This window comes from Danio rerio, chromosome 5 (assembly GCF_049306965.1).
Source record: "Danio rerio strain Tuebingen ecotype United States chromosome 5, GRCz12tu, whole genome shotgun sequence".
Lineage (NCBI taxonomy): Eukaryota > Metazoa > Chordata > Actinopteri > Cypriniformes > Danionidae > Danio > Danio rerio.
In genome coordinates this window covers 14,714,643-14,741,718 of record NC_133180.1, presented here as the reverse complement: position 1 = coordinate 14,741,718, position 27,076 = coordinate 14,714,643, and the positions used below count along the sequence as shown (strand labels likewise).

Here is a 27,076-nt window from a genome sequence, read left to right as displayed (position 1 = left end):
GGCTAGAAGTGCTCTAGTGAGAATGGAAAAAGTGGAACAAAAAATGCACTAGGTAACTGTAGCTCCCTCCAGCAACAAACGAGCAAGAGTCTATGATTTCTACTGACTGGTTTATTTTCATAGCAAGTCTTCAGTTCTCAACATAGAGCAAACCACAAGACATCAGGGGTGTACCAGACGTAAGAACTAAAAAACATACAACAATGAATTACAACAGTGCATTTCCATATCAAATGAATCCAAATCACCACATTATGGTCACACATAACACTGGATCACATAATCTTAACTAATACAATTTAACTTTATAAATAGCACCGCTCATAAACAAACAGTTAAATGCACACACCAAACAAACAGCAACAACAACACCACACTTCAAATCAAACAAAACCAACAAATCATACAAAACAAACATACCTCATTGGCTGGTTACGGAAGGGAGAAACTCAAGAAAAGCATAAGCATTCCTTAGCTTGTTGAATGCTTGGAAGTGAATGCATTGGTCTCTCTACTCACAGTGGTGCATCATTTTTATAGTTCCCCCTGAAATTAGCTCCGCCTTAATTAGTTCCTAGGTGAACTGGCATAAGATCTTAAACACACATGACATCTGCTACACTCCCACCAAATCACTTGTGCCATGATTTCCAACACTCCTTGAACGATCTTCATGAAGACAGGTAGGATGGTTTTTTGCACAAATGTCACAGACACTTCTGTTTTGACAAATCCTTGATTGATGTCCAGGCTTCAAACATCCAAAGCATAACATCTTCTTATAGACAAACTTGTGTCGTTCAACAACTGTCTTCTCCATGAACTTATGACATTTATGAAGACTATGATCATTTTTTTGACAAAAAACACAACTCACCAAGACGAGGTTGTCTCCACCAGAATTAGTCGCCAACACCTTTCCCACAGAGCTTCGAGTCTTCAACGTCCTTGTTCCTTCTTTATCGCTTGATTTCAGAGCATAAAGTGATGTTATAGGATTGCACACAATCTTGGCTTCCTTTGTGAGGAACTTAACAAATTGGCTGAAACTTGGAAAGGTTTTAGTATTTTCTTCAGTTTCCATCACCTCTCTATTCCATCTTGAAGTTAACCAATCAGGCAGCTTGGCAAGAATTTTTTGGTTCTCATTACAATCATTTAACACTTCAAGTTCTTTAATTTGAGGAATGGCAGCCTCACAACTACGAAGGAAATCTACAAACTCTTGTAGTTCCAAACTTTCCTTGGGACCAATCTTTGGCCAAGCATAAAGCTTCTCTCGAAATGATTTGGCTATAAGAAATGGATTTCCATATCTTTCTTCCAAAATCTTCCAAGCTGAACAATAAGCCGAATCTGTTCCAAGAAGAAAATGGCCTTCAAGAGCCTTTTTGACAGAATCTCCTACATACCTCCGTAGATAGAAAATCTTCTCCACTGCAGGAATGGATTTCTTCTCTATTAACATTTGAAAGGACGTTTTCCAATCATTGAACTTAAGTGGATCCCCATTAAAAACCATTGGTTCTGGCACAGGAAGTCGATTGACACTCATAGATTCAGTCAAAGCCTTGACAAGAGAAGTATTATCTATTTGTGGAGTTGTCACTGTTGGCTGTAAAGTGACATTTTTTGTTGACAAATTATCAGGTCTGTGGTGTCTTTTATCCACATGGATTTCTTTAAATTCACAGTCATGAGACAAGTCACTCAAAAGTTCATCATCTTCTGAAACTTCACTCTGTTCATATATCTGCATACGTGCTTTAGCTGCATTTAACTTCTTAACTGTCTCCAAACGTTCCAGTTCGCGGCGTTTATCTTCTAATAACTTACGTCTAGCTGCATTTTCCACCTCGTGCTGAGCTTTCACCTTAGCCTCTTCTTCACGGCGCTTCAAATCATCAGCTTCTTGTTCAGCTATACGCTTCTTATCTTCAGCTTCAAGCTTCTGAAGTTCCTTAAACTGACGATCCTGTTCCTTTAAGACTTCTAAAGTGGCTTCATTAGCAGCAACCTCAGCAGCAGCTTCTTGTTTTTTGGCAGCAGATAAACTTGAAAACTTAGAAGATCTTGACTTACTTTGAGACGATGTAGATGTTCTAGAAATCCTTGTGCCGACACTGACCTCTTCAGATAACTCAATGTCACTCCATCCAGACTCCATTTCCTTATTCCCTTCGAAATAATGCTTCACCAAAACCTCCATTTTCTTTGTGACTGCTTCACAATGGTCTACTCGGCGGCGTGTATCATGGTCAGAAATACTCAAATGGCGTAGATCTTCATACCCAGTGCCTACAACTGCAGAAGCCTTTGTCATTCTTGCCATAACATCTTGTAATGATTCAATTGAAGAAGACTCAGATAATAACCACTTTACTTCTTTGACAAGAGATTTCCATTTATCATAACTGACCTTGAATCTCTGTTCATACCTTTCCAACTTCTCTTCTTGCAACTTCTGACCCTTTTCAGTCAGCTTACGAGTCCTCTTTCCTCTTCGTAGCTCAGTCTCCACAGCATCAGAAGTTTCCGTTGCCACCTTACTTCTCACTGAGGGCTGAGTTGCAAGTTGCTGATTCACTCTATCATCCATGGGCCGCTCACCTAAATCTGACATTGTTCAAACTTCTCCTTTTTCACTTCTAAAATCCTTTTCTTTATTATTTATTCCTTAATTTAAAGTTAAGACCATAAATCATGCCTTAATTTGATTAAACACTGAAAGTGAAATTTACCCTTATTTCACAGCAATAGAAACAGGCAGTTAAACAGTACTTAATTTACATACAAGTCAATAATAAACCACCAACATTTTGAAAGGAACATGACAATATTAAACAATACTTAAAGTCTTTGCAGTCATTAACCACAGTTAGGTACCTTTAATCACACTTAACTGCACCACTCTTACTGCTGGTCTTGACTTGTGCTGCTCTTCAAGTTATGCTTGCGTCTCCATATTACACCGGCAATGTCCTTTCCTTCTGATATTGCTGAACCATGTATAATTTCACTTCGTTGCTTTGCACAACAGAACACTTGACTGAGTTCATTGGTTAAATTGTCCTGCTTCTTCTTTCATACTCGCAATGAGCCTTGAGTTCTTACTGTAGCTCCCTCCAGCAACAAACGAGCAAGAGTCTATGATTTCTACTGACTGGTTTATTTTCATAGCAAGTCTTCAGTTCTCAACATAGAGCAAACCACAAGACATCAGGGGTGTACCAGACGTAAGAACTAAAAAACATACAACAATGAATTACAACAGTGCATTTCCATATCAAATGAATCCAAATCACCACATTATGGTCACACATAACACTGGATCACATAATCTTAACTAATACAATTTAACTTTATAAATAGCACCGCTCATAAACAAACAGTTAAATGCACACACCAAACAAACAGCAACAACAACACCACACTTCAAATCAAACAAAACCAACAAATCATACAAAACAAACATACCTCATTGGCTGGTTACGGAAGGGAGAAACTCAAGAAAAGCATAAGCATTCCTTAGCTTGTTGAATGCTTGGAAGTGAATGCATTGGTCTCTCTACTCACAGTGGTGCATCATTTTTATAGTTCCCCCTGAAATTAGCTCCGCCTTAATTAGTTCCTAGGTGAACTGGCATAAGATCTTAAACACACATGACATCTGCTACACTCCCACCAAATCACTTGTGATTTTTTCCTGTTTTATAAATCACACTTAAACACAATTATGAAAAATAATGCAACCCATGGAGTGATAGTGTGAAATCAAGCAGTCTTCAATCAGCTTCAAGAAGAATGACTACCTTCTGTATTGGACGCTCAAGGTAACTTGGTTTAGACAATCGCTTACCCTTTCCATCAAGCGAAGAGTCACTCATTAACAACTTGACTTGTCTCACTTTGCCATCCTTTCCTTGGTACACGTCTACCACCTTTGCCAATTTCCACTTGTTACGTGGTGAAACATCATCTTTAAGGATTACTATGTCATTCACTTTAACATTCCTGCGATTCTTATTCCATTTCTGTCTTTGCTGAAGATTTAAAAGGTACTCTTTTCTCCAGCGCGACCAGAAGTTGTTGACTAAATACTGCACTTTGCGCCATCGTTTACGGAGATAAAGATCTTCTTTGACAAACTCTCCAGGTGGTGGTTCCACAATCATAGACTTCATTGTCAAGATGTGATTTGGGGTAAGAGGTTCTGGACCTAGAGGGTCATTCAAATGCTCAACAGTCAAAGGCCTGCTATTCACAATAGCCATAACCTCATACAACAGAGTTCGCAGGGAAGTACTGTCAAGTGCCCCAGGACATTGGTCAAGAACAGAAGTCAAAACATTTCTTACGGTACGGATCTGTCTTTCCCAGACACCTCCCATATGACTTGCTGATGGAATGTTCATGATCAACTCGCAGCCAAGTTTCTTTATCTGCCCTTGATCCATTGTTTTCAATGTGCTCATAAATTCTCTGCTTGCCCCCACAAAGTTCGTACCCTGATCACATCGAATTTGGCGAACTGTTCCACGAATGGCTATAAAGGAGCGGAGAGCATTAATAAATGCATCAGTAGACAGAGCATCAAGCATTTCAATGTGTATGGCTCTGGAACACATACAAGTCAACAATAACCCATAGCGTTTGAGTTGCCTTCTACCATCGGTAACATAAAAAGGTCCAAAACAATCCATTCCACACAATAGAAAAGGTGGAGTTGGCTGCACACGATCTTCAGGAAGATCAGCCATTTTCTGTTCTTCTACACACCTTCTAAATTTCCTACATTTCAGGCATTTGTATATGTGAGAAGAAACAGCACTACTGCATCCAAGAATCCATATACCATTGGACCGAAGTTCATTCACGGTCATTCCTCGCCCTTGATGTTGTACTCGTTCGTGATAATGTTTGATTAGTAATGCTGAGAAATGATTTTTCCTTGGAAGAATGGCAGGATATTTTACGTCTAAATGAAGAGTTGCATTTGCCAAGCGACCTCCAACTCGCAGTATGCCTTGATTATCCAGGAAAGGACTTAACTTGTACAACTGGCTTTTGGTTTGAGCATCAGATGTAAATGCTAGTTGTTTCTTGAGACTCGTCATTTCATGGGAAAAGGTTGCTTCTTGAACTAACCGAATGATAAAGAGCTCAGCATCTTTCCTTTGCTCCAAAGTAGTAGGTTCAAAAGCTTTGGATTCAAAACCTTTAGCTTCTCTTACATACCGTTTAAGTCTGGCAATGGCCTTCACCATCCTTGCCCAGTCCGAGAATTTGAGAAGACGTTCTAACAATGATTTTTCTTTATTTGCTTGGATATTGAAAACTTGAACCTTTCGAAGCTCTGGATCATTACTTGTGATCACATCTCCCACCTTAACTTCATCACTGGGAAGATCTTTCTGCCACAAGAATTTTGGTCCCTTGAGCCAACTTGACGCCACTAGTTGTTCAACCATCAAACCTCTAGAAGCAGAATCTGCAGGATTGTCTTCAGTGCCTACATATTTCCATTGATTCGATTCAGTACTCAACTTGATACGTTGAACACGATTAGCTACAAAAACTTGGAATCTCCTAGCATCATTGTTGATGTATCCCAGAACTACCTTAGAATCAATCCAGAAACATTCCTGTAAATCCTTAATGTCCAATTCTTTCTTCAGCATATCACTGACCCGTACAGCGACCACTGCAGCTGAAAGTTCTAGTCTTGGAATAGTAGTTATTTTTGTTGGTGCAACTCGTGACTTTCCCATGACGAAAGAGCAATGAACCTCACCTGATGCACTGACTGTTCGAAGATAGGAGCATTCCCCATATCCTGAGATGCTAGCATCAGAGAAATGATGGAGTTCAAAACGAATGGCTTCGTTACTTATCTGTGGAACATAACATCGTGGGATCTTCACATCAGCTAAATTTGGCAGATCTAAAAGCCAACGTTCCCATCGAGATTGCAAGTCTTCAGGCAATGAATCGTCCCAACTAGCCTTGTTGTAGCACAGCTGTTGTAGGATCTTCTTGCCCACCAAAATGAATGGTGCCATAAATCCAAGTGGATCAAACACAGATGCTATCGTTGACAACACTCCTCTGCGAGTAAATGGATGTTCCTTTACAATGACTCTAAACTGGAATTCATCAGATGCAATTGACCATTGAACACCAAGTGCTCTCTCCACATACATCTCACCCAGATCCAGATCCAAATCCTTTACTCCTTTAGCAAGATCCTCTTGAGGAATTGAAGCGATAACATTCTTACTGTTGGAAATGAACTTGTGAAGTCGAAGTTTCCCAGTGCTACAGAGTTTCTTAGCTTCAGTCACAAGGGCAATTGCTTCAGCTTCAGTTGGAACACTTACTAATCCATCATCAACGTAAAAGTTCCTTTGGATGAACCTAATAACATCTTCAGTGAACATTCCTTTTCCTTCAGCAGCAAGATGTTTAAGACCATAATTTGCACAACCTGGGGAAGAAGCTGCACCAAATAAATGAACTTTCATTTTATACACTGAGGGTTGAGCTTCCAAATTGCCGTTGTCCCACCATAAGAATCGAAGATAATCTCGGTCCTCTGCTTTGACATGAAACTGATGAAACATGCGTTCTATGTCACACATAATGGCAACTGGATTTTTCCTGAAACGACACAAGACACCCACTAGAGTATTTGTCAGCTCTGGGCCTGTCAAAAGATGGTCATTTAAAGAAGTTCCTTGAAACCTTGCAGAACAATCAAAAACAACTCTAATTTTTCCAGGCTTTTTTGGATGATACACTCCATGATGAGGAATGTACCATGCTGAACATTTCTCAGCTTCTTCAGGTGGAACCTTCTCAGCATCTCCACAGGCAATGATTTCATTCATGAAAGCAGTATAATCACTGTAATACTGCATATCCTTCTTAAATCTTCTTGCCAAACATTTGAGACGATATACTGCACAGACTTTATTGTTTGGCAAGTTAGGCCTGTCACCTTTAAATGGTAGTGGCATCTCATAATGTCCAGCCTTATTTAATGATGTACCTGCTTTCATTTTCCCTAGGAATCGAAGATCCTCTTGAGACATACAGCAATCCTCAGATTCTTGCTCACAAAAATCAGATTCAAACACCCTGATGACATCTATTGGAGAAACCACTTCTTTGATTTGTGTTCGACAGACATAGTGCACCTTCGTTTTGAGATTGACAGAAGCAGGTATACTTGGCATTACTTGCCTCACAATAATCTGATGACTTGTTCCATAAATATCGCCAGAGTCAACACATGGATTACCATGACCAATTACACTCCATCCCAAATCGGTCCTCTGTGCAAAAGGTTGATTTCCTTCACCAGCCACCACCTCTCGTGGAAGAAGAGCCTGTGGACAGTTGTATCCAATTAATAAGCCAACATCACAACCTTGTCGAGGAGCAAGGACATCTGCAATATGTTCAAGATGAGGCCATACTCTTGCTGTTTGTGGTGTAGGAATGTGATCTTTGCTGGCAGGAACAAACTCTCTTGAATAGGTTGTTGGCAGAGGAATCCTAGTTTTCGAATAAAACCCTCTAACTTGAAGACCCTTCATTTTAAAACAAGGAACGACTGTAATCTTTGAAGCCATAGTTGCAAGTTTCAATTGAACTGCTTCCTTCTTAACATTCAATGCATGTGTAGTCTCTTCAAGAATAAAGGTTGTATCACTTTGTGTATCAAGGAGAGCATATACTAGAACCTCTTTTTCTGGTTCAGATGTTGTAGACACCCATACAGGTATAATAGAAGAAGTGCAGGTATTATTAATTTCTTGCATTACCTGGTTCGAAGTTGCCTCATTTAGAACTCTTGTGTGTCTATGCTGATAAGGATCTGTACTCTTCTTAAAGCTTTCAGTCACCCCATGATTTCCAACACTCCTTGAACGATCTTCATGAAGACAGGTAGGATGGTTTTTTGCACAAATGTCACAGACACTTCTGTTTTGACAAATCCTTGATTGATGTCCAGGCTTCAAACATCCAAAGCATAACATCTTCTTATAGACAAACTTGTGTCGTTCAACAACTGTCTTCTCCATGAACTTATGACATTTATGAAGACTATGATCATTTTTTTGACAAAAAACACAACTCACCAAGACGAGGTTGTCTCCACCAGAATTAGTCGCCAACACCTTTCCCACAGAGCTTCGAGTTTTCAACGTCCTTGTTCCTTCTTTATCGCTTGATTTCAGAGCATAAAGTGATGTTATAGGATTGCACACAATCTTGGCTTCCTTTGTGAGGAACTTAACAAATTGGCTGAAACTTGGAAAGGTTTTAGTATTTTCTTCAGTTTCCATCACCTCTCTATTCCATCTTGAAGTTAACCAATCAGGCAGCTTGGCAAGAATTTTTTGGTTCTCATTACAATCATTTAACACTTCAAGTTCTTTAATTTGAGGAATGGCAGCCTCACAACTACGAAGGAAATCTACAAACTCTTGTAGTTCCAAACTTTCCTTGGGACCAATCTTTGGCCAAGCATAAAGCTTCTCTCGAAATGATTTGGCTATAAGAAATGGATTTCCATATCTTTCTTCCAAAATCTTCCAAGCTGAACAATAAGCCGAATCTGTTCCAAGAAGAAAATGGCCTTCAAGAGCCTTTTTGACAGAATCTCCTACATACCTCCGTAGATAGAAAATCTTCTCCACTGCAGGAATGGATTTCTTCTCTATTAACATTTGAAAGGACGTTTTCCAATCATTGAACTTAAGTGGATCCCCATTAAAAACCATTGGTTCTGGCACAGGAAGTCGATTGACACTCATAGATTCAGTCAAAGCCTTGACAAGAGAAGTATTATCTATTTGTGGAGTTGTCACTGTTGGCTGTAAAGTGACATTTTTTGTTGACAAATTATCAGGTCTGTGGTGTCTTTTATCCACATGGATTTCTTTAAATTCACAGTCATGAGACAAGTCACTCAAAAGTTCATCATCTTCTGAAACTTCACTCTGTTCATATATCTGCATACGTGCTTTAGCTGCATTTAACTTCTTAACTGTCTCCAAACGTTCCAGTTCGCGGCGTTTATCTTCTAATAACTTACGTCTAGCTGCATTTTCCACCTCGTGCTGAGCTTTCACCTTAGCCTCTTCTTCACGGCGCTTCAAATCATCAGCTTCTTGTTCAGCTATACGCTTCTTATCTTCAGCTTCAAGCTTCTGAAGTTCCTTAAACTGACGATCCTGTTCCTTTAAGACTTCTAAAGTGGCTTCATTAGCAGCAACCTCAGCAGCAGCTTCTTGTTTTTTGGCAGCAGATAAACTTGAAAACTTAGAAGATCTTGACTTACTTTGAGACGATGTAGATGTTCTAGAAATCCTTGTGCCGACACTGACCTCTTCAGATAACTCAATGTCACTCCATCCAGACTCCATTTCCTTATTCCCTTCGAAATAATGCTTCACCAAAACCTCCATTTTCTTTGTGACTGCTTCACAATGGTCTACTCGGCGGCGTGTATCATGGTCAGAAATACTCAAATGGCGTAGATCTTCATACCCAGTGCCTACAACTGCAGAAGCCTTTGTCATTCTTGCCATAACATCTTGTAATGATTCAATTGAAGAAGACTCAGATAATAACCACTTTACTTCTTTGACAAGAGATTTCCATTTATCATAACTGACCTTGAATCTCTGTTCATACCTTTCCAACTTCTCTTCTTGCAACTTCTGACCCTTTTCAGTCAGCTTACGAGTCCTCTTTCCTCTTCGTAGCTCAGTCTCCACAGCATCAGAAGTTTCCGTTGCCACCTTACTTCTCACTGAGGGCTGAGTTGCAAGTTGCTGATTCACTCTATCATCCATGGGCCGCTCACCTAAATCTGACATTGTTCAAACTTCTCCTTTTTCACTTCTAAAATCCTTTTCTTTATTATTTATTCCTTAATTTAAAGTTAAGACCATAAATCATGCCTTAATTTGATTAAACACTGAAAGTGAAATTTACCCTTATTTCACAGCAATAGAAACAGGCAGTTAAACAGTACTTAATTTACATACAAGTCAATAATAAACCACCAACATTTTGAAAGGAACATGACAATATTAAACAATACTTAAAGTCTTTGCAGTCATTAACCACAGTTAGGTACCTTTAATCACACTTAACTGCACCACTCTTACTGCTGGTCTTGACTTGTGCTGCTCTTCAAGTTATGCTTGCGTCTCCATATTACACCGGCAATGTCCTTTCCTTCTGATATTGCTGAACCATGTATAATTTCACTTCGTTGCTTTGCACAACAGAACACTTGACTGAGTTCATTGGTTAAATTGTCCTGCTTCTTCTTTCATACTCGCAATGAGCCTTGAGTTCTTACTGTAGCTCCCTCCAGCAACAAACGAGCAAGAGTCTATGATTTCTACTGACTGGTTTATTTTCATAGCAAGTCTTCAGTTCTCAACATAGAGCAAACCACAAGACATCAGGGGTGTACCAGACGTAAGAACTAAAAAACATACAACAATGAATTACAACAGTGCATTTCCATATCAAATGAATCCAAATCACCACATTATGGTCACACATAACACTGGATCACATAATCTTAACTAATACAATTTAACTTTATAAATAGCACCGCTCATAAACAAACAGTTAAATGCACACACCAAACAAACAGCAACAACAACACCACACTTCAAATCAAACAAAACCAACAAATCATACAAAACAAACATACCTCATTGGCTGGTTACGGAAGGGAGAAACTCAAGAAAAGCATAAGCATTCCTTAGCTTGTTGAATGCTTGGAAGTGAATGCATTGGTCTCTCTACTCACAGTGGTGCATCATTTTTATAGTTCCCCCTGAAATTAGCTCCGCCTTAATTAGTTCCTAGGTGAACTGGCATAAGATCTTAAACACACATGACATCTGCTACAGTAACACTTTATTTTGATGGTCCATTTAAGTATTAGTAGACTGTCTCCTGCTCCTTTAACAGACATTTAACTAACTATAAGAAACTTTGTACATGTCAACACTAACCCCAACCTAACAGTCTACTTACTGTATAATCTTATGGTAATTAGTTGGATGCAATGTAACTTAAATTTAACAAACAAACCATTAAAAAAAAGTGTGACCCAAAAAAAAAAATTACCAAATGAAATCCCTTTGCTTATACTAAAGAGCTAGAGGGTTCTTCATTGGAAAACATGGGTATGTACTAGGGATGCTCATTTCGGTTAATTTTGCCAACAGATAACTGCCGCTCGCTAACCGAATATTAATTTTAAACTGGTCAGCTTAATATTAAATTATTACTAAATAAAAATAAATGTATGTGTCTATTTTATGTCTGACACATTAAATATTGCATTTTAAAATACTGATTTATTTTAACGTGAATACAATAACAACAGAACATCTTCATGCACCTGCAGTGTTTCAAAGAGCAGGAAAACAGAATAAACTAAATAAAAAGAATAAAATAAATAGTCCTGCTCTGAATATGTTTTGCTTAAATGAAAAGTTTAGATTACAAAAAGTAAAACAGTAACTGCATGCTTTTCAGGAACCAGCATATGCTGTTTTTTCCCAATCATGTTCTTTGTCTTCCGTCAAATCATCACCTTAGAAATCTAAGCTTCTATCTGTGCTCTAAATGATTTTGAGATATTGAGCTTCAGCGCTTTTTGCATTCCATATAGCAAACAATGTGTGTGACATTTCTCTTTCACATATTAACATGACAGAGACCCTAAATGAACTCTAATTGTAAATTATCAAAATTGTCTTACATTTGCAAATTGGAGTAAAAACAAAACCATGGTAAATGCAGACAGAACCTTCTAACTCTGAAAAGTCCTTTTCCACATGGAATTATAAGGTTTTGTCTGGCAGATCAATCATTGAAGCATTACTTTTCAAGAAATACAATCAAAAATATATAAATTTACGTTGTAACAATATGCTGATGCTTGAGAAAGTTACATTTTTTGCCTTCTATAACATTTATTTTGTTTTAGGATGATTTTTTTTCTGTGCTAAATATAAATGCTAAAGTAAATTGAATGACTACAAATTGGCACAGTCAATAAGTGTTTTGGTACTGGGCATTCACCGCATAGCCATTTACTGGTATAATCGGTGGTTCATTCCGCCATGGTAACCCTTAAGGAATAGGCAGAGAGAACAGATTTACAGGAGCTCTCAAGACCTGAGCTCAGACATCAGGAGGGAGCCCCAGGCTCAATGACCTTCTAAGCTCAGGGCTCTCTCCCAGGACAGCATGCTAAACACGCTTTAACAACCATTAGCTAAGTGTGAACTCTTAAAAGGTTATTTAGTGCAATAACACATCCTTAAGTTTGAAATGTCTGAGTTCAGTTTAAAAGTTAATCAGATTTGAATGCAAGAGTTGCTGTGGGGACAAACGTAACATTTATTTATGTCCCACTGCTAATAAACAAACCTTATTTTTCACTTCCAAACTAGAGCTTTGAGTCTTTTGATTCAGATGTTTTATAAAATGAATGCACATTGCCAATAATTATAAAATATTAAAAGATTGTAGAATATTTTTAAAAAATATTATATTGATGGTTTGCTTTTAAAGCATTTGCTGGAAGAGACATTTAAATGAACATGCAGGACAAAATATGTCTGCAGTTAAGATCAACAATGTCATAGTCATATATACTTAAAATAAACAAGAATAAGCCAGTAAATCTAGCTAATTTTGTTACTTTTGTCCTCACTGACAGGGTCAATGGTAGTGCAGCTTATGTTTTAAGTGAAATTATTTTGAAGTTATTCTACATTTGTAGATATTGATAGACCACACTTATGAGTTAGTAACCATGGCAAAAATATATTTCTGTCTAAAACTTTACCTTATAAAACATTTTTTTAATGAAAAAATTGTACTTTAATCCCTGCTCACCCCTACTCTATTACAAGGGTTTATGAGGACAGCCCTATATGGCCCTGTAATTTAATACGCTCGACCTTCAAGTCTTATGACATTCAATATTTGCCACAGGTTTCATGAGTATGTAGAGTTTAAGTGTAGGGCCATATGATAAGTGTTTTTTAAATGCATTACATCTATGGCGAGTCCCTGTAAACCACCAATGAGTGCGTGTATAGATATTATGCAGTACCAAATTCAGAGCCTCGTCTGCAGCCCAGCACTTAAATCCAATTTTCCAGCTTACACCATTAAGTTCTGCTTTAAAAAGCTTTCACCTGACAGCTTTCTGCAAACCAGCGCAGGACCCGTTCAGGAGACTAATTCAATTAGTGTCAGCTCAGTCCAACAGTAGCAGGACTTTACTTTCATGACCGGAACAAGCAGTACTGACACAAATTAACATTAAGCAAGAGAGAACATTTGGAAAATCACCTTTAACGGCATTAAGTGTACCAATTATGACATTTTTTTTGAGCTCCTGCCAGTACATTCAGATCCATCCACCCATCTATTAAAAAAAAACATTCTCATTTCTCACTGGGTCAGAAAGGGTTCATTTAGGCCCTGCCTTCCCGAGAGCCATCTCTGCTCTGATTGGTCAAATTAGCAACAGTTATCAGGGCATATGCAGAAAGACTTTTCATTTTCAGCAACACAGTTCAAGTGCTTCTGATGAACAGTATGCCTTTTTTTTTTTAAATCTATGCATTTTATGTCTGTTTTCTTTTGAAATCAGTGATCTTCACTGTCAGATTGATCAAAGAGCTTAGAATGACCAAGAGGCGACACTTCATTTATTTAAAAAGCACATTAAAGCTAAGATACAACCTATAAGACAACAATACAACACTTACTATCACAATCATCAACGCTTTTAATAGTTTATTTTATAGACTTATAATATGCTGCTGTTTTATTGGAGTTTTCTATCCAAAAAGGCAGCCACGCCATCTAGTGGCTGTTTTCCAAATCGCACTAGAGTGTCGCCTCTTGGTGAATCTATGTACTTTGGATCGATATAGAATATAAAGTGGGTCTCAAAATCTACAAGAAGCACTACATTAAATTGCATTGTCCCACACCATGTGCCCTACACTGTAAAAAAAAAAAAAAGTTGACAACTTAAATTTCAAACTTGCAACAAATTTCAGGATATTTTTTAGTTGACTTAATTTTCAACACAATTACTGCACTTGATTCAATTTAAGTTGAGTAAACTCAAAAATGTCCACAAGTTTGTTGCCTTAAAATTTTAAGTTGAGTCAACTTCGTTTTTTTTTTTTTTTTACATACACTCAGCACAATAAGGCACAAGACGTGTTTGGAGCGATTAGATTTTCAGACCAACGCAACCATAATTTTCACATTTAGCACTGCGTTGTTTAAATAGCAAATCCATTTGCGCCACTCTTGAACTTATGGGTGTTCCTGTATAAAATGAGGTGTGTTAAGGCACATTGTTCGCACGTTGCTATTTTGAGGAACTGAAATAGACTGACCAACTGAAAGCTGGTCTGAAGTCCAGCGCAAAGCACATTAGTTATGCGCCTATGCGAGTCCAAATACTTACACATTGCTTAATACACAGAGGATGTACAGAATTACACAAATGTCTTTACATATAAAAAAAAATTATATTTTCTACATAAATATAAAAACAGGCAGAGGTTCCATGGCTTCATCCTCTCGGGGGGCTTTTTCAGTTTATTCATGACAACTTGCATTTGTATGTTATTATAATTAGCAGTATTATTCATTATATGCATATTTATATTTGTTTTAATAAAAACATGTTTAGATTTGTCCACCTGTCGGGTTTTGGAGACGTCTGAATCACCATATGGGGCATAAGAATAGGACATGTGTTTTGATATAGCTCAGTTTTTTAAGCACACTTCGTTATTATTGTTTATTTATTCATTTGCTGCAAATTAAAACTGAATTTAGAAATAGTTTTGAAACAAGTCTTTGTTCTTAAACAAAATTATATATGTAGGCTAGCTGAAGTCTTCAGCGGAGCGTGTACAACACAGTTTCCTTATCCACGAAAGTAAGGTCTTACTGCAGATGGTCTGTTGAACCGTTTTCTCGCTAGTGAAGTGTTCAGTTTTTTTCCACTTACAAAGTCCACCATGTAAATAGCAAATGTGCCATGGCGCAATGCAACTGACTCTTAAAAGGAATGGGAGATGAGATTCTGATTGGTTTAATGCACGTTATGCTCAAAACACACCCATAACTCATTAAGAGAATAAGTGCAACCTTGTTAGTAATGCACAGCGTATTTTTCGTCTTTAAAATAGCAAATATGGATTTGGACACACCCTTGATGCTTTTGCGCCATGTGCTTTAGCCTAGATCGTTAAAATAGAGCCCATATCTTTAACATTTTAAAATCTACTTTAATCCAGTATTTTAATGGAGTTTCTGCAGTCGCCTGCTGCTATTGACGACGTTTGCATTTAAAAAGCTTTTCGTCTCATTTTACACTTGAACAACTAAATCAATTCTTAAGGCTATTTAACAGATTATATTTTAATTGCATTACAACATCAGTGCTGTAAAAGGAACCATATGAATTTGAAAGTAGTCACACTGACCATTCACCAGAAGTTTACGGTTTACACAAAGAGGGAAAACACTAGCTGTGTGCATACTCTATTCAAGCCCAAGTCCTCATCCTTTGGAACTTGAGTTTCTTAAAGAATTTGTTCACCATAGAAATTAAAATGTTATAATTTACTCACCTCATGAGATTAAAACCTCTATTTATATTATAAATAATATAACAGAATAAACTGACTGTAAGAAACTTTGCTAGTTCATGTCAACTAACACTAACCCAAACCTAACAGTCTACTAACAATCTAATGAGAATTAATTAGCTTGTAGCTGCAATGCAACTTTAATTCAACAAACAGATCATCAAAATAAAGTGTGACCAAACAAACTATCATTATACAATGATTTGCCCAATTAATCTATCTTGCCTAATTAACCTAATTAAACCTTTAAAGGTCATGTTAAGCTAAATACTAGTTTCCAGAAAAAATATCTAGTAAAATATTATGTACCATCATCATGGCAAACATAAAAACAAATAAATTATTAAAACTATTGTGTTTACAAGAAAAATTTCTGTTGAACAGAAATTGGAGGACAAAAACTATACAGCTGTGCTAATAATTCAGACTTCAACTGTATACTGTAAAACACAACAGTCAACTTTATCAAATGAAATGAGTGTGGTTAACTCAAAATGTACTGAAAGTTAATTCTGCTCATGTGCAAAAAGTCTTGAACTCAGTGTTGAAGATAATGAGTTAATTAAAGACCTCATTACTTCAACTTAAATGGAGTAAGTTCACAGTACTCGTATAGATTAGTTTTTTTTTTTTTAACTCAAATGGTTTGTAGCAATCGGTTTCGTTCAACGACTTCAGTTGCCTTAACTTATTGGGTTTTACAGCACTCAGTTGGTTTGAGTTCTCCTCATTTATTGGGTTTTACTGTGCTCAAATTGCTCCATTTACTCAAACGGATTAAGTTCACAGCACTCATTAGGATTAGTTTAACAAATTGTTTGTTGCGATTGGTTTCCTCAAACAGTTTAATTTACCTTAACATTTTGGGTTATACAGTGTATATATAATTTGTCACATGCAGAAGATCTTCAGTTTCAGTTGCAATGTGAAGTTAAAACAGACTTTTCTGATGAAGTTTTCGGGTGTTTACACGACAATGTCTACTTTGAAACCCATTTTCTAAAACCTTCACTTTGAAACCTGTTTTCAAATGTATGCCAAAAATGAAAGTGTAAATAAACAGGCAAAGCGTAAAAAAAAGTTTCTCATTTTGGCCTGAAAATGTTGTCACGTAAACAGCCCCTAAGATGTTCACATCTTATTTTCCTCCTTTGAGGTTGTGGAAAGCATTTCAGAAGTTTTCTCCAAAAAGCAGACTTCAATGGTGTCCAGCGGGTTGAACAGGGTCAAAACTGAACTGTTACAATGCAACTTTAAAAGAATTCTACAGCCAAGGATTAGGGGTCATATCTAGTGAAACAACCTGTCATTTTCAAAAATCTACAGTAATGTTCTCCTCCAGCTTCAAAACATGTTTAACTCGTGGTCTAAACATTGGGTTGGTACTTCTACTAAAGAAGTCCTTTAACTTGCAACAAAAATATTTCAAATACTGTATGTAAGTGTGTGCATGAAGTACAACTAATTACTAGCAACTCGTTTCAGGCAGTTCAGAACCAGTTCTGTCTCTTAAGAGAAAATAGTCACATCTCAATTCATAGGCTGCATCCTTTAAAGGCCACATCGGAGACGGATTACATCATAACACCGTGACGAAGTCTCTACCATTTCAAAGGTTCCTTCATAGGCAGCTTCCAAATGGGTCCTTCAGGCAATGAAGGCTACAACTGACAGATCCTTCGCAACTCAGACCCTCTCAAGATTCACAGCGCACCATGATTTAAAATAAAATATGCAGCATTTTACTTGCATTGGAATCGTTAGCAGAAGAGTAAGTTCAAATGCATTCCTTTTGGATGATTTTAATTTTCACACATCCTGCTGTACTGTTTGATTTTATTATACAGTAGAACATAAATGGATCCAAGAGAACAAATTTACGTTGTGTAGATAGTTTAATGTTAGCTTATATTAGCATTAGTTAGCGTCAGATAGCATTATGCTATTTAAAAGATTGGGTCATACTTTATTTTGATGGTTTGTTTGTTGAATTTAAGTTACATTGCAACTATATGCCAACTAATTCTCATTAGATTATAAGTAGACTGCTAGGTTGGGGTTAGGGTTTCTTATAGTCGGTTAAATGTCTGTTGAAGGAGCAGTATCAACAGAAATTAAGCAGACAGTCCACTAATACTTAAATGAAACATCAAAATAAAGTGTTACCTAAGATTGCTCAATTTAATTTGCAGGTCTCTTCACAGCATTTTTTATGTATCCAAGGTCAGAAAACTCTTACATTTTATTATAAAATACACTTGAATTCACTTCATTTCTCAAATAGTATTACATGACTCATTTGAAGTTTCATTCTGTGTAGAGAATGAGAGTTTTGAGTTTATTTCCATATCACTTTTGATAGTTTGTAAATTTTACATGAGAGATCTAGTCAACGGCTGAAAGTGCATTGGAAAGGACTCTCAGATTCATTTACATTTAATTACAGTTTGCTTTTTTTTGCAGCTTTACAATAAAACAAACTAACAAAAAGGTTAAGCTAAATTAATTGACAATCTCTGCTAAAGGCATTCTACCCATCTCTCTCCACCATTCTCAGTTCTCGTCTCAAATGGGATTGTGGGCCAAATCAAAGATTACAATGGGCCAGCTTTGGCCTGCAGGCCCTACTTTTGGCATCTCTGATCTAGATGGATTTGCATTTTAAACACTAAATACAAGTAAAAAATGTATTATTTTTTTATTCGTATAATAAGTTATTAGTTATGATAAAAACCATGGCAAAATCATTTCACATAAATCTGCAGATTTTTTTTTTATTCTCTAATATCTAATATCTAAAAATGTCAGCAGATTCTGTCTCGCCCTTCTTATTAATTACGTAAAATCGCTGTTTCTTGAGACAATTTTTTTTCTTCCTTTTCTTCCACACACTACACACAACTCTCAAAAAATGTAACTACACATTGCAACGACGCATAGCGCAAGCTCTGTGATTCGTCGGCTTGGTATTGCTGAGTATGGGCGGGACCGAGAGCTGCGCGAGCCCGACGGAGCGAGTGTTTACAAGTGTGGAGTCTTGTGAAAGAGCTCCGGATGGAAAGTTTTGTTTTGCGTTTACCTCATGGTTAAAATTGTTGCATGTCCGCCGGTTCCTGCCTCAAAATGAGCGAGTTTGAGCCACTTGTAAATTAAGGAAGTGTTCAGAAAAAAACAAAACACCAGCGAAGAAACTCAACACAAAGGAACATAAACACCTTCTGCCAACTAGCATTGCGGAAGTGTTGCTGCAGACCAACAGAAACAGCGTGCAGAAGTTTAAATGCACAGCTATGCACGCTGCATGTGTCATGGGTCACGTCGATCACTTGAAGCAGAAGTATAAACCAGACTTTACTTTACTCGATACTTAGAAAAGTACTATTATTACGTTTTGACAATCTTTTCACACCATTTCTAATGTTGATCACTGAACATGTCATGTATACAGTAGGTGAGAGTTCAAAGTGGCTATTAACGCCGCGGCTGGTACCGCCGCCGTTTGAAATAGGTGCCGCTCTGTTTTTAGTGTATGACCGCAGTTTGTGAATGAGCCGCCAGGGGGCGCAAAGGGACGGGATGCGAACGGACAGAAATAGCCCATACAGCTACTGTGCTTGTAAATGATATTAAACAATAAGTCAAAGCATTATAATTCCTTCATTAATCATTTAAAATTTGTTAACACGCTTTATTGTAAACTTTTTAAGTGCAAAGAGGATTCGTTTTGGAAAATAGAATTGAAGAAGTAAAAGACAACTAAAATGAAAGCACAAACATTTAGTACAAATAAGTAGTCTTAAATAAATAAATAAATAAATACATAAATAAATAAATAAATAAATAAATAAATAAATAAATAAATAAATAAATAAATAAATAAAGCAGCCTAAATATAGAAAGATGTTCAGTGTTTGCTATTTTGATAGGACTAAGACAAGACATTTTCATTTCTGTTTTATTTCTGTTTTTATTTCCGTTTTCGTTGTTGATTATATTTTACTATCTCATTTATGTCTCAACAATTGTACATAAACGAATAATAAACGAATAATGAAAATAAATGAATAATGAAAATAGGCCTAAATAAATTATTTATTTAAAGACATTGCCGTACAGTACGTGAAACACTGAGAAAAATAAATTGACCTACCTTAAGCAGATCAAAAGTATAATAAAATTATTTTTGCCGCAGGACATAAATTAAGTCTTGCAGGTTTATTTTTAATAATTTAGTTTCAGTTCTGTTCAGTTTTATTTTTTTTTTCAAAACGTCAATGTTCTCCTTTAAAGTTGCTATAACTGTTGTTTTGTTTTTTTGTTTTTTTTTACTTATGGCTCAGTATGTTTTGTATTTTAATTTCATATTCAGTCACCTTGCAAATGTGTGTGAAATATAATGCCGCATAACCGCGGAAAAAGAAGAAAAAGCTGTCAAAGGTTAGAGCTAATTTATCAAAATAAGCTATATTAAAATACAGCATTTATGTTAATACAGGCAGAGTGTGAACAAACTCAAGGCTAAGATATGCGCTTGCCTTTTAATGCATTTGCGGCCTTTTTATAGGCTAAAGGCAACTATGTATAATAATGTATAATAATTTTTTTTTTTTTTTTTTTTGTATGGTAAAGGACAATACACATTATGTTATTGATGTAAACTTACGCTAAAACTTACCATTGATAAACGTGACCTACCTCAAGCAGATCACTTGTATATATTCTTAATAAACTTCACAGCCACAAATATAAAAAAACACAACTTGTATTAAAACTGGGCGAGGATTAGAAAGAATACGATGCTTGTTATATATAATTTAAATTTTGATTCCAATTTCTGCAAGCACATTTTTTCACTCGCTACTCTGCCAGAAACTTCGCCGCCGGAGAGCACCTCAATAATGTAAACATTTTAAAGATGGAGCGCAAGATGTGCCGAGTGGCAACATGTGAAGAACGATGGCAAAGCTAAGTGTGATTATTGTAATAAACTAAGTTATAAAGCAGAGTCCCGACCAACAGGACTAAGCATATGCGGTTGGCTCATTCTTCACGAATATAGAATTAAAATAATGGCGCGTTAGGTTCACTAAGCAGCGCATTCTCTCCGCGTCATCGTTTAACCAGCGGGACACGCTGCTGAAGCAGGAGAGACACTCTGTCATTCATAATCTTAGCTGATGTATCGGAGTCGAAAGAATATATCAAAGAGGAATTTTCTTTTAACAGTCCCGATATGTTTAATCTTTTTATTTTTTTTTTTCGTGTCATTTCTCTTCAGCAAATTAGATATTTTTTAAAGCTGCTTGATTCTTTTAAACCGAAAGCAGAGCCCATGGTGTTTTTCCATAAGATACTCCTTTATGAATGTTTTAATTTTTTATTAAATTCTTTAATGTGCTTTTTGATAGTTTTATTTTATTTCAAGCAGCATCTAAATGCGAATTTATCCTCAAAACTTGGCATGAGAGCGATGCAAGTCATGTGTGGCATAATTGCCTTTTTTCCCTGCGCGTGCGAGATCAATTTCTGATCTTTTTGCAACTAAAATGAAAGCATAAACATTCAGTACAAATAAGTAGTCTTAAATAAATAAATAAATAAAGCAGTCTTTTAACCTAAATATAGAGAGATGTTCAGTGTTTGCTATTTTGACAGGACTAAGACGAGACATTTTCATTTATGTTTTTATTTCTGTTTTTACTTACATTTTCGTTGTTTATTATAGTTTACTATCTCATTTTATGTCTCAACAATTGTAGATAATAATAAACGAATAATGAAAATTAATGAATAATGAAAATAGGCCTAGATATATTATTTATTTAAAGACATTGCCGACATTGAGCTTAAGTTGAATGCAGCTTCATCAAAAGCAAAAAATAAATAAATAAATTGACCTATTTTAAGCAGATTATAATAAAAATATTTTTGCCGCAGGACATAAATTAAGTCTAGCAGGTTTATTTTTTTAATAATTTAGTTTCAGTTCAGTTTTTTTTTTTTTTCAAAACGTCAATGTTCTCCTTAGCTATAACTGTTATAGCTAAGTAGCTATAACTGTTGTTTTGTTTTGTTTTTTTACTTAATGGCTCAGTATGTTTTGTATTTGAATTTCAATTTCAGTCACCTTGCATATGCGTGTGAAATATAATGCGAGCATAACCGCTGAAAAAGAAGAAAAAGCTGTCAGTTAAAGCTAATTCATCAAAATAAGCTATATTAAAATACAGCATGCATGTTAATACAGGCAGAATGTGAACAAACTCAAGGTACGGCTAATATGCGCTTGCTTTTTAATGCATTTAAAAAGATTTGCGGCCATTTTATAGGCTACAGGCTATGGTGTATAACAATGTTTTTTTTTTTGTAAAGGACAATGCACATTGATTTGAAACTTTTAATTGCATTTTTATGTCCTGTAAATAATAAAAGTTGAATCAGATTAATGAAATCGAATCTGAATACCTGCAAACGGGGCCACAGTTACTTTTTTTTTCACTGACTGGCATGACTGGCAAACGCGTCAGAAAAAAAACTGCTGAATCTCTGCAAATATTTGGTTAACTTATAAAACAAATGTATGGTTTAGTGATGTTAGTAATGCATAGAAAAATGCAAAGCAGAATTATTAAAGTTATTATTTCATTGATCTGAACATAACCATTTATAATATAATTACTAACCCGTCGTCTAAAATATTAAAATAATAAAATAGTCTATTATTTTATTCGTGGCTAGAGCTTGATTAAATTGATTAACAAGCCATGTGCTTTTGTTTGTTTGTTCTCGGTACTGGGTATACGCAAAACATTTTCTAAAATGTCAAGCAGTATTTGTCTATAGCTTTAATTAATTCAAAATATTAAAAATAACAATAATAAAATTATAAAAATACAAAGATAAATAGAGCAGCATTTTGCTAATTATAATAGTCCTTTATATTTATATACATGTGTTTTTGCATATTCGTTATTTCACTTGATGCATTCGTTATTTAATGTTTGAATACTGAAATAAAAAGCCATCGTTTAAAACGTTATTTCACCATCAAAATATAGCCTGTTATATGTATCATTAACGTTTTATATAAAACTGCTGTGCAGTGTAAATGGGACCTTAATACAGTTTAAAGCGAAGTTGTCTGTAAGGATGATGGGCATGGCACTATTGTTGTGGCTCGCGTTGTGAATAGAAAATAACTGTCGGGTGAAGGCTTTATGGTCGTGCGGAATTGTCTGCTGCTGTCATGGCTCAGCAGGCAACACCCTATTCAGCTAGGCTCGGTGTTTTTATGCATAAATTCGTTTTGGCGAATGCTAGAGCGTAATAGAGATATTTTAAATAACAAGTAGTTCAGTCCAGAAGTTGCTGTGCATAGAAACATTCATTTTCATAAGGCCCCATATTTAATGCGGTTTGGTTTTAAAACGCATAGGTTTTGCTACGGTTACGCCATCTGTCCTCGGGAGTTTTGGATTTTGTGTAACCATGTTTGTGGAAAACACTTGAGAGTGGAGACATACCCCTTCCCCCATCTCATAACCAAAAGCTTGTCTTTCAGGTGTTAATGGGCATCGAGACCGAAGTCATGTCGCATTTTCACTGTCGGCCTATAGCTCGCAGCGCGTAACGCAAACCCAGCCCTGTTGACTGTTGGCATCGTGCATCCGTTAATAACTCGGTAGAAAATGTATTTTATAACATCCTCATTTAGACACAGTCAAACATTCAGCCCAAATGCACTGGAGAGACCTGAAACGTGTTCCCAAAAATGCTCTGTTTGCACGATTTGATTATTATCATCATATCCAAATACTTTATAAATAATATTCTAAACCTTCTCTGGTGTTTATTGTTTTTAGAAAATATCTAAAATCTTTTAAAAGAAAATATCTTGTAAAATAAAAGTTTGATTTGGCTTTAACGGTTTTATTTATGTATAGGCCTACCTAAACTGTTATAGCTTGCTTTTGCTTGTTTTATATTGGTTTATTTATTTAATGCGATTTTATTATATCCGATAATGTAATTCTTTAAATTATATTTCAATGTGGCTTAGGCTTATCAAGATATGACACTTGTTTTGAGTCTACAAAAGGTAATTTGTAAAGTTTTATGTCTTTCACTTGTATTCATATGGTGTATTATCTGCAAAATAAATAACAAAAAGAAAGAAGCCGCTATAGCAGCATCAACAGAGCTGTAAAGAGAGCGCTCTTTTGCTCGGTCTCTCACACACAACCTTTATGTCTGCTGTGTCTTTAATATGGTGTGATTATAATACATAAGGGCGATTATAAGCAAAAAGACCTCAGCCTATAAGTCTAGATGTTTTCTTTTCCTTTTTTATTTATTTGTTTATTTGTTTGGCGCATGTGTGCGATAGGAAAACTAGTGTAATTACGGCAACCCATCTTTCCCAGACTCGGGGCAAATTCCTCTCACTCCGTCCCGAAGCCCCAGCTGGCCCTCCTGCCATCCACTGCGTAAAACATATGCTGGATAAGTTGACGGTTCATTCCGCTGTGGCGATCACAGACTAATAAAGGGACTAAACCGAAAAGAAAATGAATGAAGAATGAATGAATAAATTAATAATAATAAAATAAAAATAAGGTAATAATAAACACAAATGCCGCGTAAGCAGCCTTTTTTTTAGAGATGGTACATTTGAATTGCCTCTTCCCACTTCCCCCACCTCGAAATTGAAAGTTGCAAAGAGAACTATAGCTTATTTACACCTTCATGCCTTAGCCTCAAAGGCAAAGATCATAGCCCATTTACACATCAACACAGTGCAAGTTTAGCGGAAGAATGTCAAATCAGAATCACGCAGATGAAGCACACCAGCTACTACTATGAAACTATTAAAATTGTTTTGTCATAAATTTGCTTATTTGCAGCAGCTTTTTTTCGCGCAACAGAAATGCGGCGTTGGGAAGCCGTCAATGAATAAAAACGGTCAATAGTGAAATCGGCTTTTCATTGTATCCCTATTACCTATATCAATGCATTGAAGGCCTTTTATGGTGTCATCTCGATAGAATAGCCTAAGTTATAAATAATTTAAAGAACAAATTTATAAAAACTCACATTACATAAATAAACAATTAAAATATGTTTAGGTTGTTTATTTAATTGCCCTCGTGATGATGGTGTGCTTTATCATTATGTGCGTTTTACTTATAACTAACCTGATTCAAATGATGGATCTGCGACAGAGAAATTAGGGGTTTTGGGGGACATGCATCACTATATCATTTTTTTTCCCCAAACTGTGCATAGTTCAGCTGCAAGTTACTGTACGTCTTTTTTTGGAAAAGCACCCCATGTCCGCTAGTGCCGCGCGCCTCTTTCTCTGGGCAAAAATGAGTTGATTTTTAAAATAATAAATATATAGATTAATTAAATTTTCAGCAAAAGAGACATTTATTTCATATTTCACTATGCATTTCATCTGATCTTTATAGCTTAATTAAACACATATTGTCAAAACCCACACATAGGCCTATTGTATGAAAATGAAAAGGGCATTTTTTGTTATTATTACACTACTATTTGTTATTTGTTGCCTAGGCTATTTTCACATTTGAGGTGCTTTATTGGCATGACAAGTAACTGTACATTCGTTTTGCCAAAGCAGTGCGCGTCTCACAAACAAGACAGTGCAAAAAGGGCAGTAGTGCAAACAAATATGAAAATAACATGTAATAAAAAAATGATTGATAAAAATAAAAATAGAATAAAAAATAAAAATATAATAATAAAAATAAAAATAGATTTTTGATAACATTAAACAGGATAAAGGTAATAATAGTAGCCTATTATCAAAAGTAAGTCCACATAAAGAGTTCCAGTATTTGTGTGTTGGAGACAGGAGCGGGTATTGTTGGGTGAACACACAGCAGCACACACACTCCCCCAGTAAGATGGGTTCTGTTCGACAGGGACTCAAAGTTGTTTTGTATGTGTTGGATTATCGGGTAGAATTTCTCCCGGATCTTGGAGTATTTAGTGCACTCAGGATATGCAGCTCCGTCTCAATCAGCTGCTGAGGGCACAGCCGCTTCTCCACCGGCAGCCATGTTTTTTTTTTGTGCCGGCCCGTCTTTACGGCTAGCTGATGCCCGCTGCCCGCTTCTAACATGTTAGAAAATACTGCAAATCAAGCTGTCGGTATCTCCCCGCGGTTGAAATTGTTCGTTATTCGGAAAAAAAGAAGAATAAATATCAGCGCGCAGTAGTTGCTTTCTAGATTATTTAGGCCTATATTCAGCTGTTTTAATCTTGCAATTCTGATAATTAGATAATGTCTGTTTTTATCAACTTGTCTGTCATTTGCTACTTATTTTATTAATTTGTTGATGTTAATATACTACATAGTCTTGTATATGCATATCTAAAATCCTTTGGCATTCAAATTTGCTTTGAAGTTGAGGTTTGATTTAAATGCAAATCATACTTGCGTATTCTCTACCCATAAAGTGCAGATATGATGCAAATAAGAAATAAATTTCACGGCTGTTTAATGATTATAACAACAGTTTTTCTGAGCGTGCATAAGTCGCGCTAGAATTATTTTCAGTTCTTCAGTATGTGCTTCTGAAAATAGTATTGACAATGCAAACCAACTACAATGTTTGAGGGTGAAAGTACACATTATTTGGGCCAGACAATTATGATAGGCTGGCATTATGCTAATGGAAAATGAAAAAAAAAAAAAAAAAAACTTTGTGCCATGAACTTTGATCTCTAAAACTGCAGACCTTTCGCATTCAAAACAGCTACATCACACAGCATGAAGGGTAACATTTAAAAAAGAATAACAAGAGGACTTTGGCAAAACTTGGTCGAGCCTCTGTGGGCTAATAACAAGTCAATATGGTGCTTCTGAATTTGGACAACTACTATAATTGTTGTGACCTTTTATATAGCAGACAAGCAACATAGAGCTGAAGTCAAAATAATTAGCCCTCTTGATATTTCCTTTTCCCTAATTATGCTTAAGAGAGCAAGGAATTTTTCACAGTATTTCCTAAAATATTTTTTTCGTTGGAGAAATTCTTATTTGTTTTTTGTTTTTTTTTTGTCTAGAATAAAGGTAGTCTTTAATTTTTTAAGGTCAATATTATAAGCCCCCTTAAGCAATATTCTATTTTGTTCTACAAAACAAACCATCATTATATAGTGATTTGCCTAATTACCCTAACAAGTTGACCCAATTAATATAGTTAAGCTTTTAAATTGAACATTAAGCAGAAAACTAGTATCTTAAAAAAATATCCAGGAAAATATTATGTCGTTATTATTATTGTACTGTTGTTATG

At 36.0% G+C, this 27,076-nt stretch overlaps 2 protein-coding genes across 2 annotated transcripts; both read right to left on the bottom strand.

The window, feature by feature from the left end:
• Positions 1 to 616: 616 nt before the first annotated feature.
• On the bottom strand, positions 617 to 3,558 carry LOC141385772 (uncharacterized). The gene is made up of 2 exons (XM_073951988.1): positions 3,478 to 3,558; positions 617 to 3,243 (listed from the first exon to the last, which is right to left on the bottom strand). Exon 2 carries the CDS (start codon positions 2,621 to 2,623, stop codon positions 617 to 619), a length of 2,007 nt encoding a protein of 668 aa, XP_073808089.1. The 5' UTR covers positions 2,624 to 3,243; positions 3,478 to 3,558.
• Positions 3,559 to 3,639: 81 nt separating this feature from the next.
• On the bottom strand, positions 3,640 to 10,828 carry LOC141385771 (uncharacterized). The gene is made up of 2 exons (XM_073951987.1): positions 10,748 to 10,828; positions 3,640 to 10,513 (listed from the first exon to the last, which is right to left on the bottom strand). The coding sequence occupies exon 2, from the start codon at positions 9,891 to 9,893 to the stop codon at positions 3,786 to 3,788; it is 6,108 nt and encodes a 2,035-aa protein (XP_073808088.1). The 5' UTR covers positions 9,894 to 10,513; positions 10,748 to 10,828; the 3' UTR covers positions 3,640 to 3,785.
• Positions 10,829 to 27,076: the final 16,248 nt, after the last annotated feature.

What these genes read in the sequence shown, in the direction of transcription:
- LOC141385772 (XM_073951988.1), bottom strand. Translation starts at nt 2,623, where the DNA reads ATGTCAGATTTAGGTGAGCGGCCCATGGATGATAGAGTGAATCAGCAA.
- LOC141385771 (XM_073951987.1), bottom strand. Translation starts at nt 9,893, where the DNA reads ATGTCAGATTTAGGTGAGCGGCCCATGGATGATAGAGTGAATCAGCAA.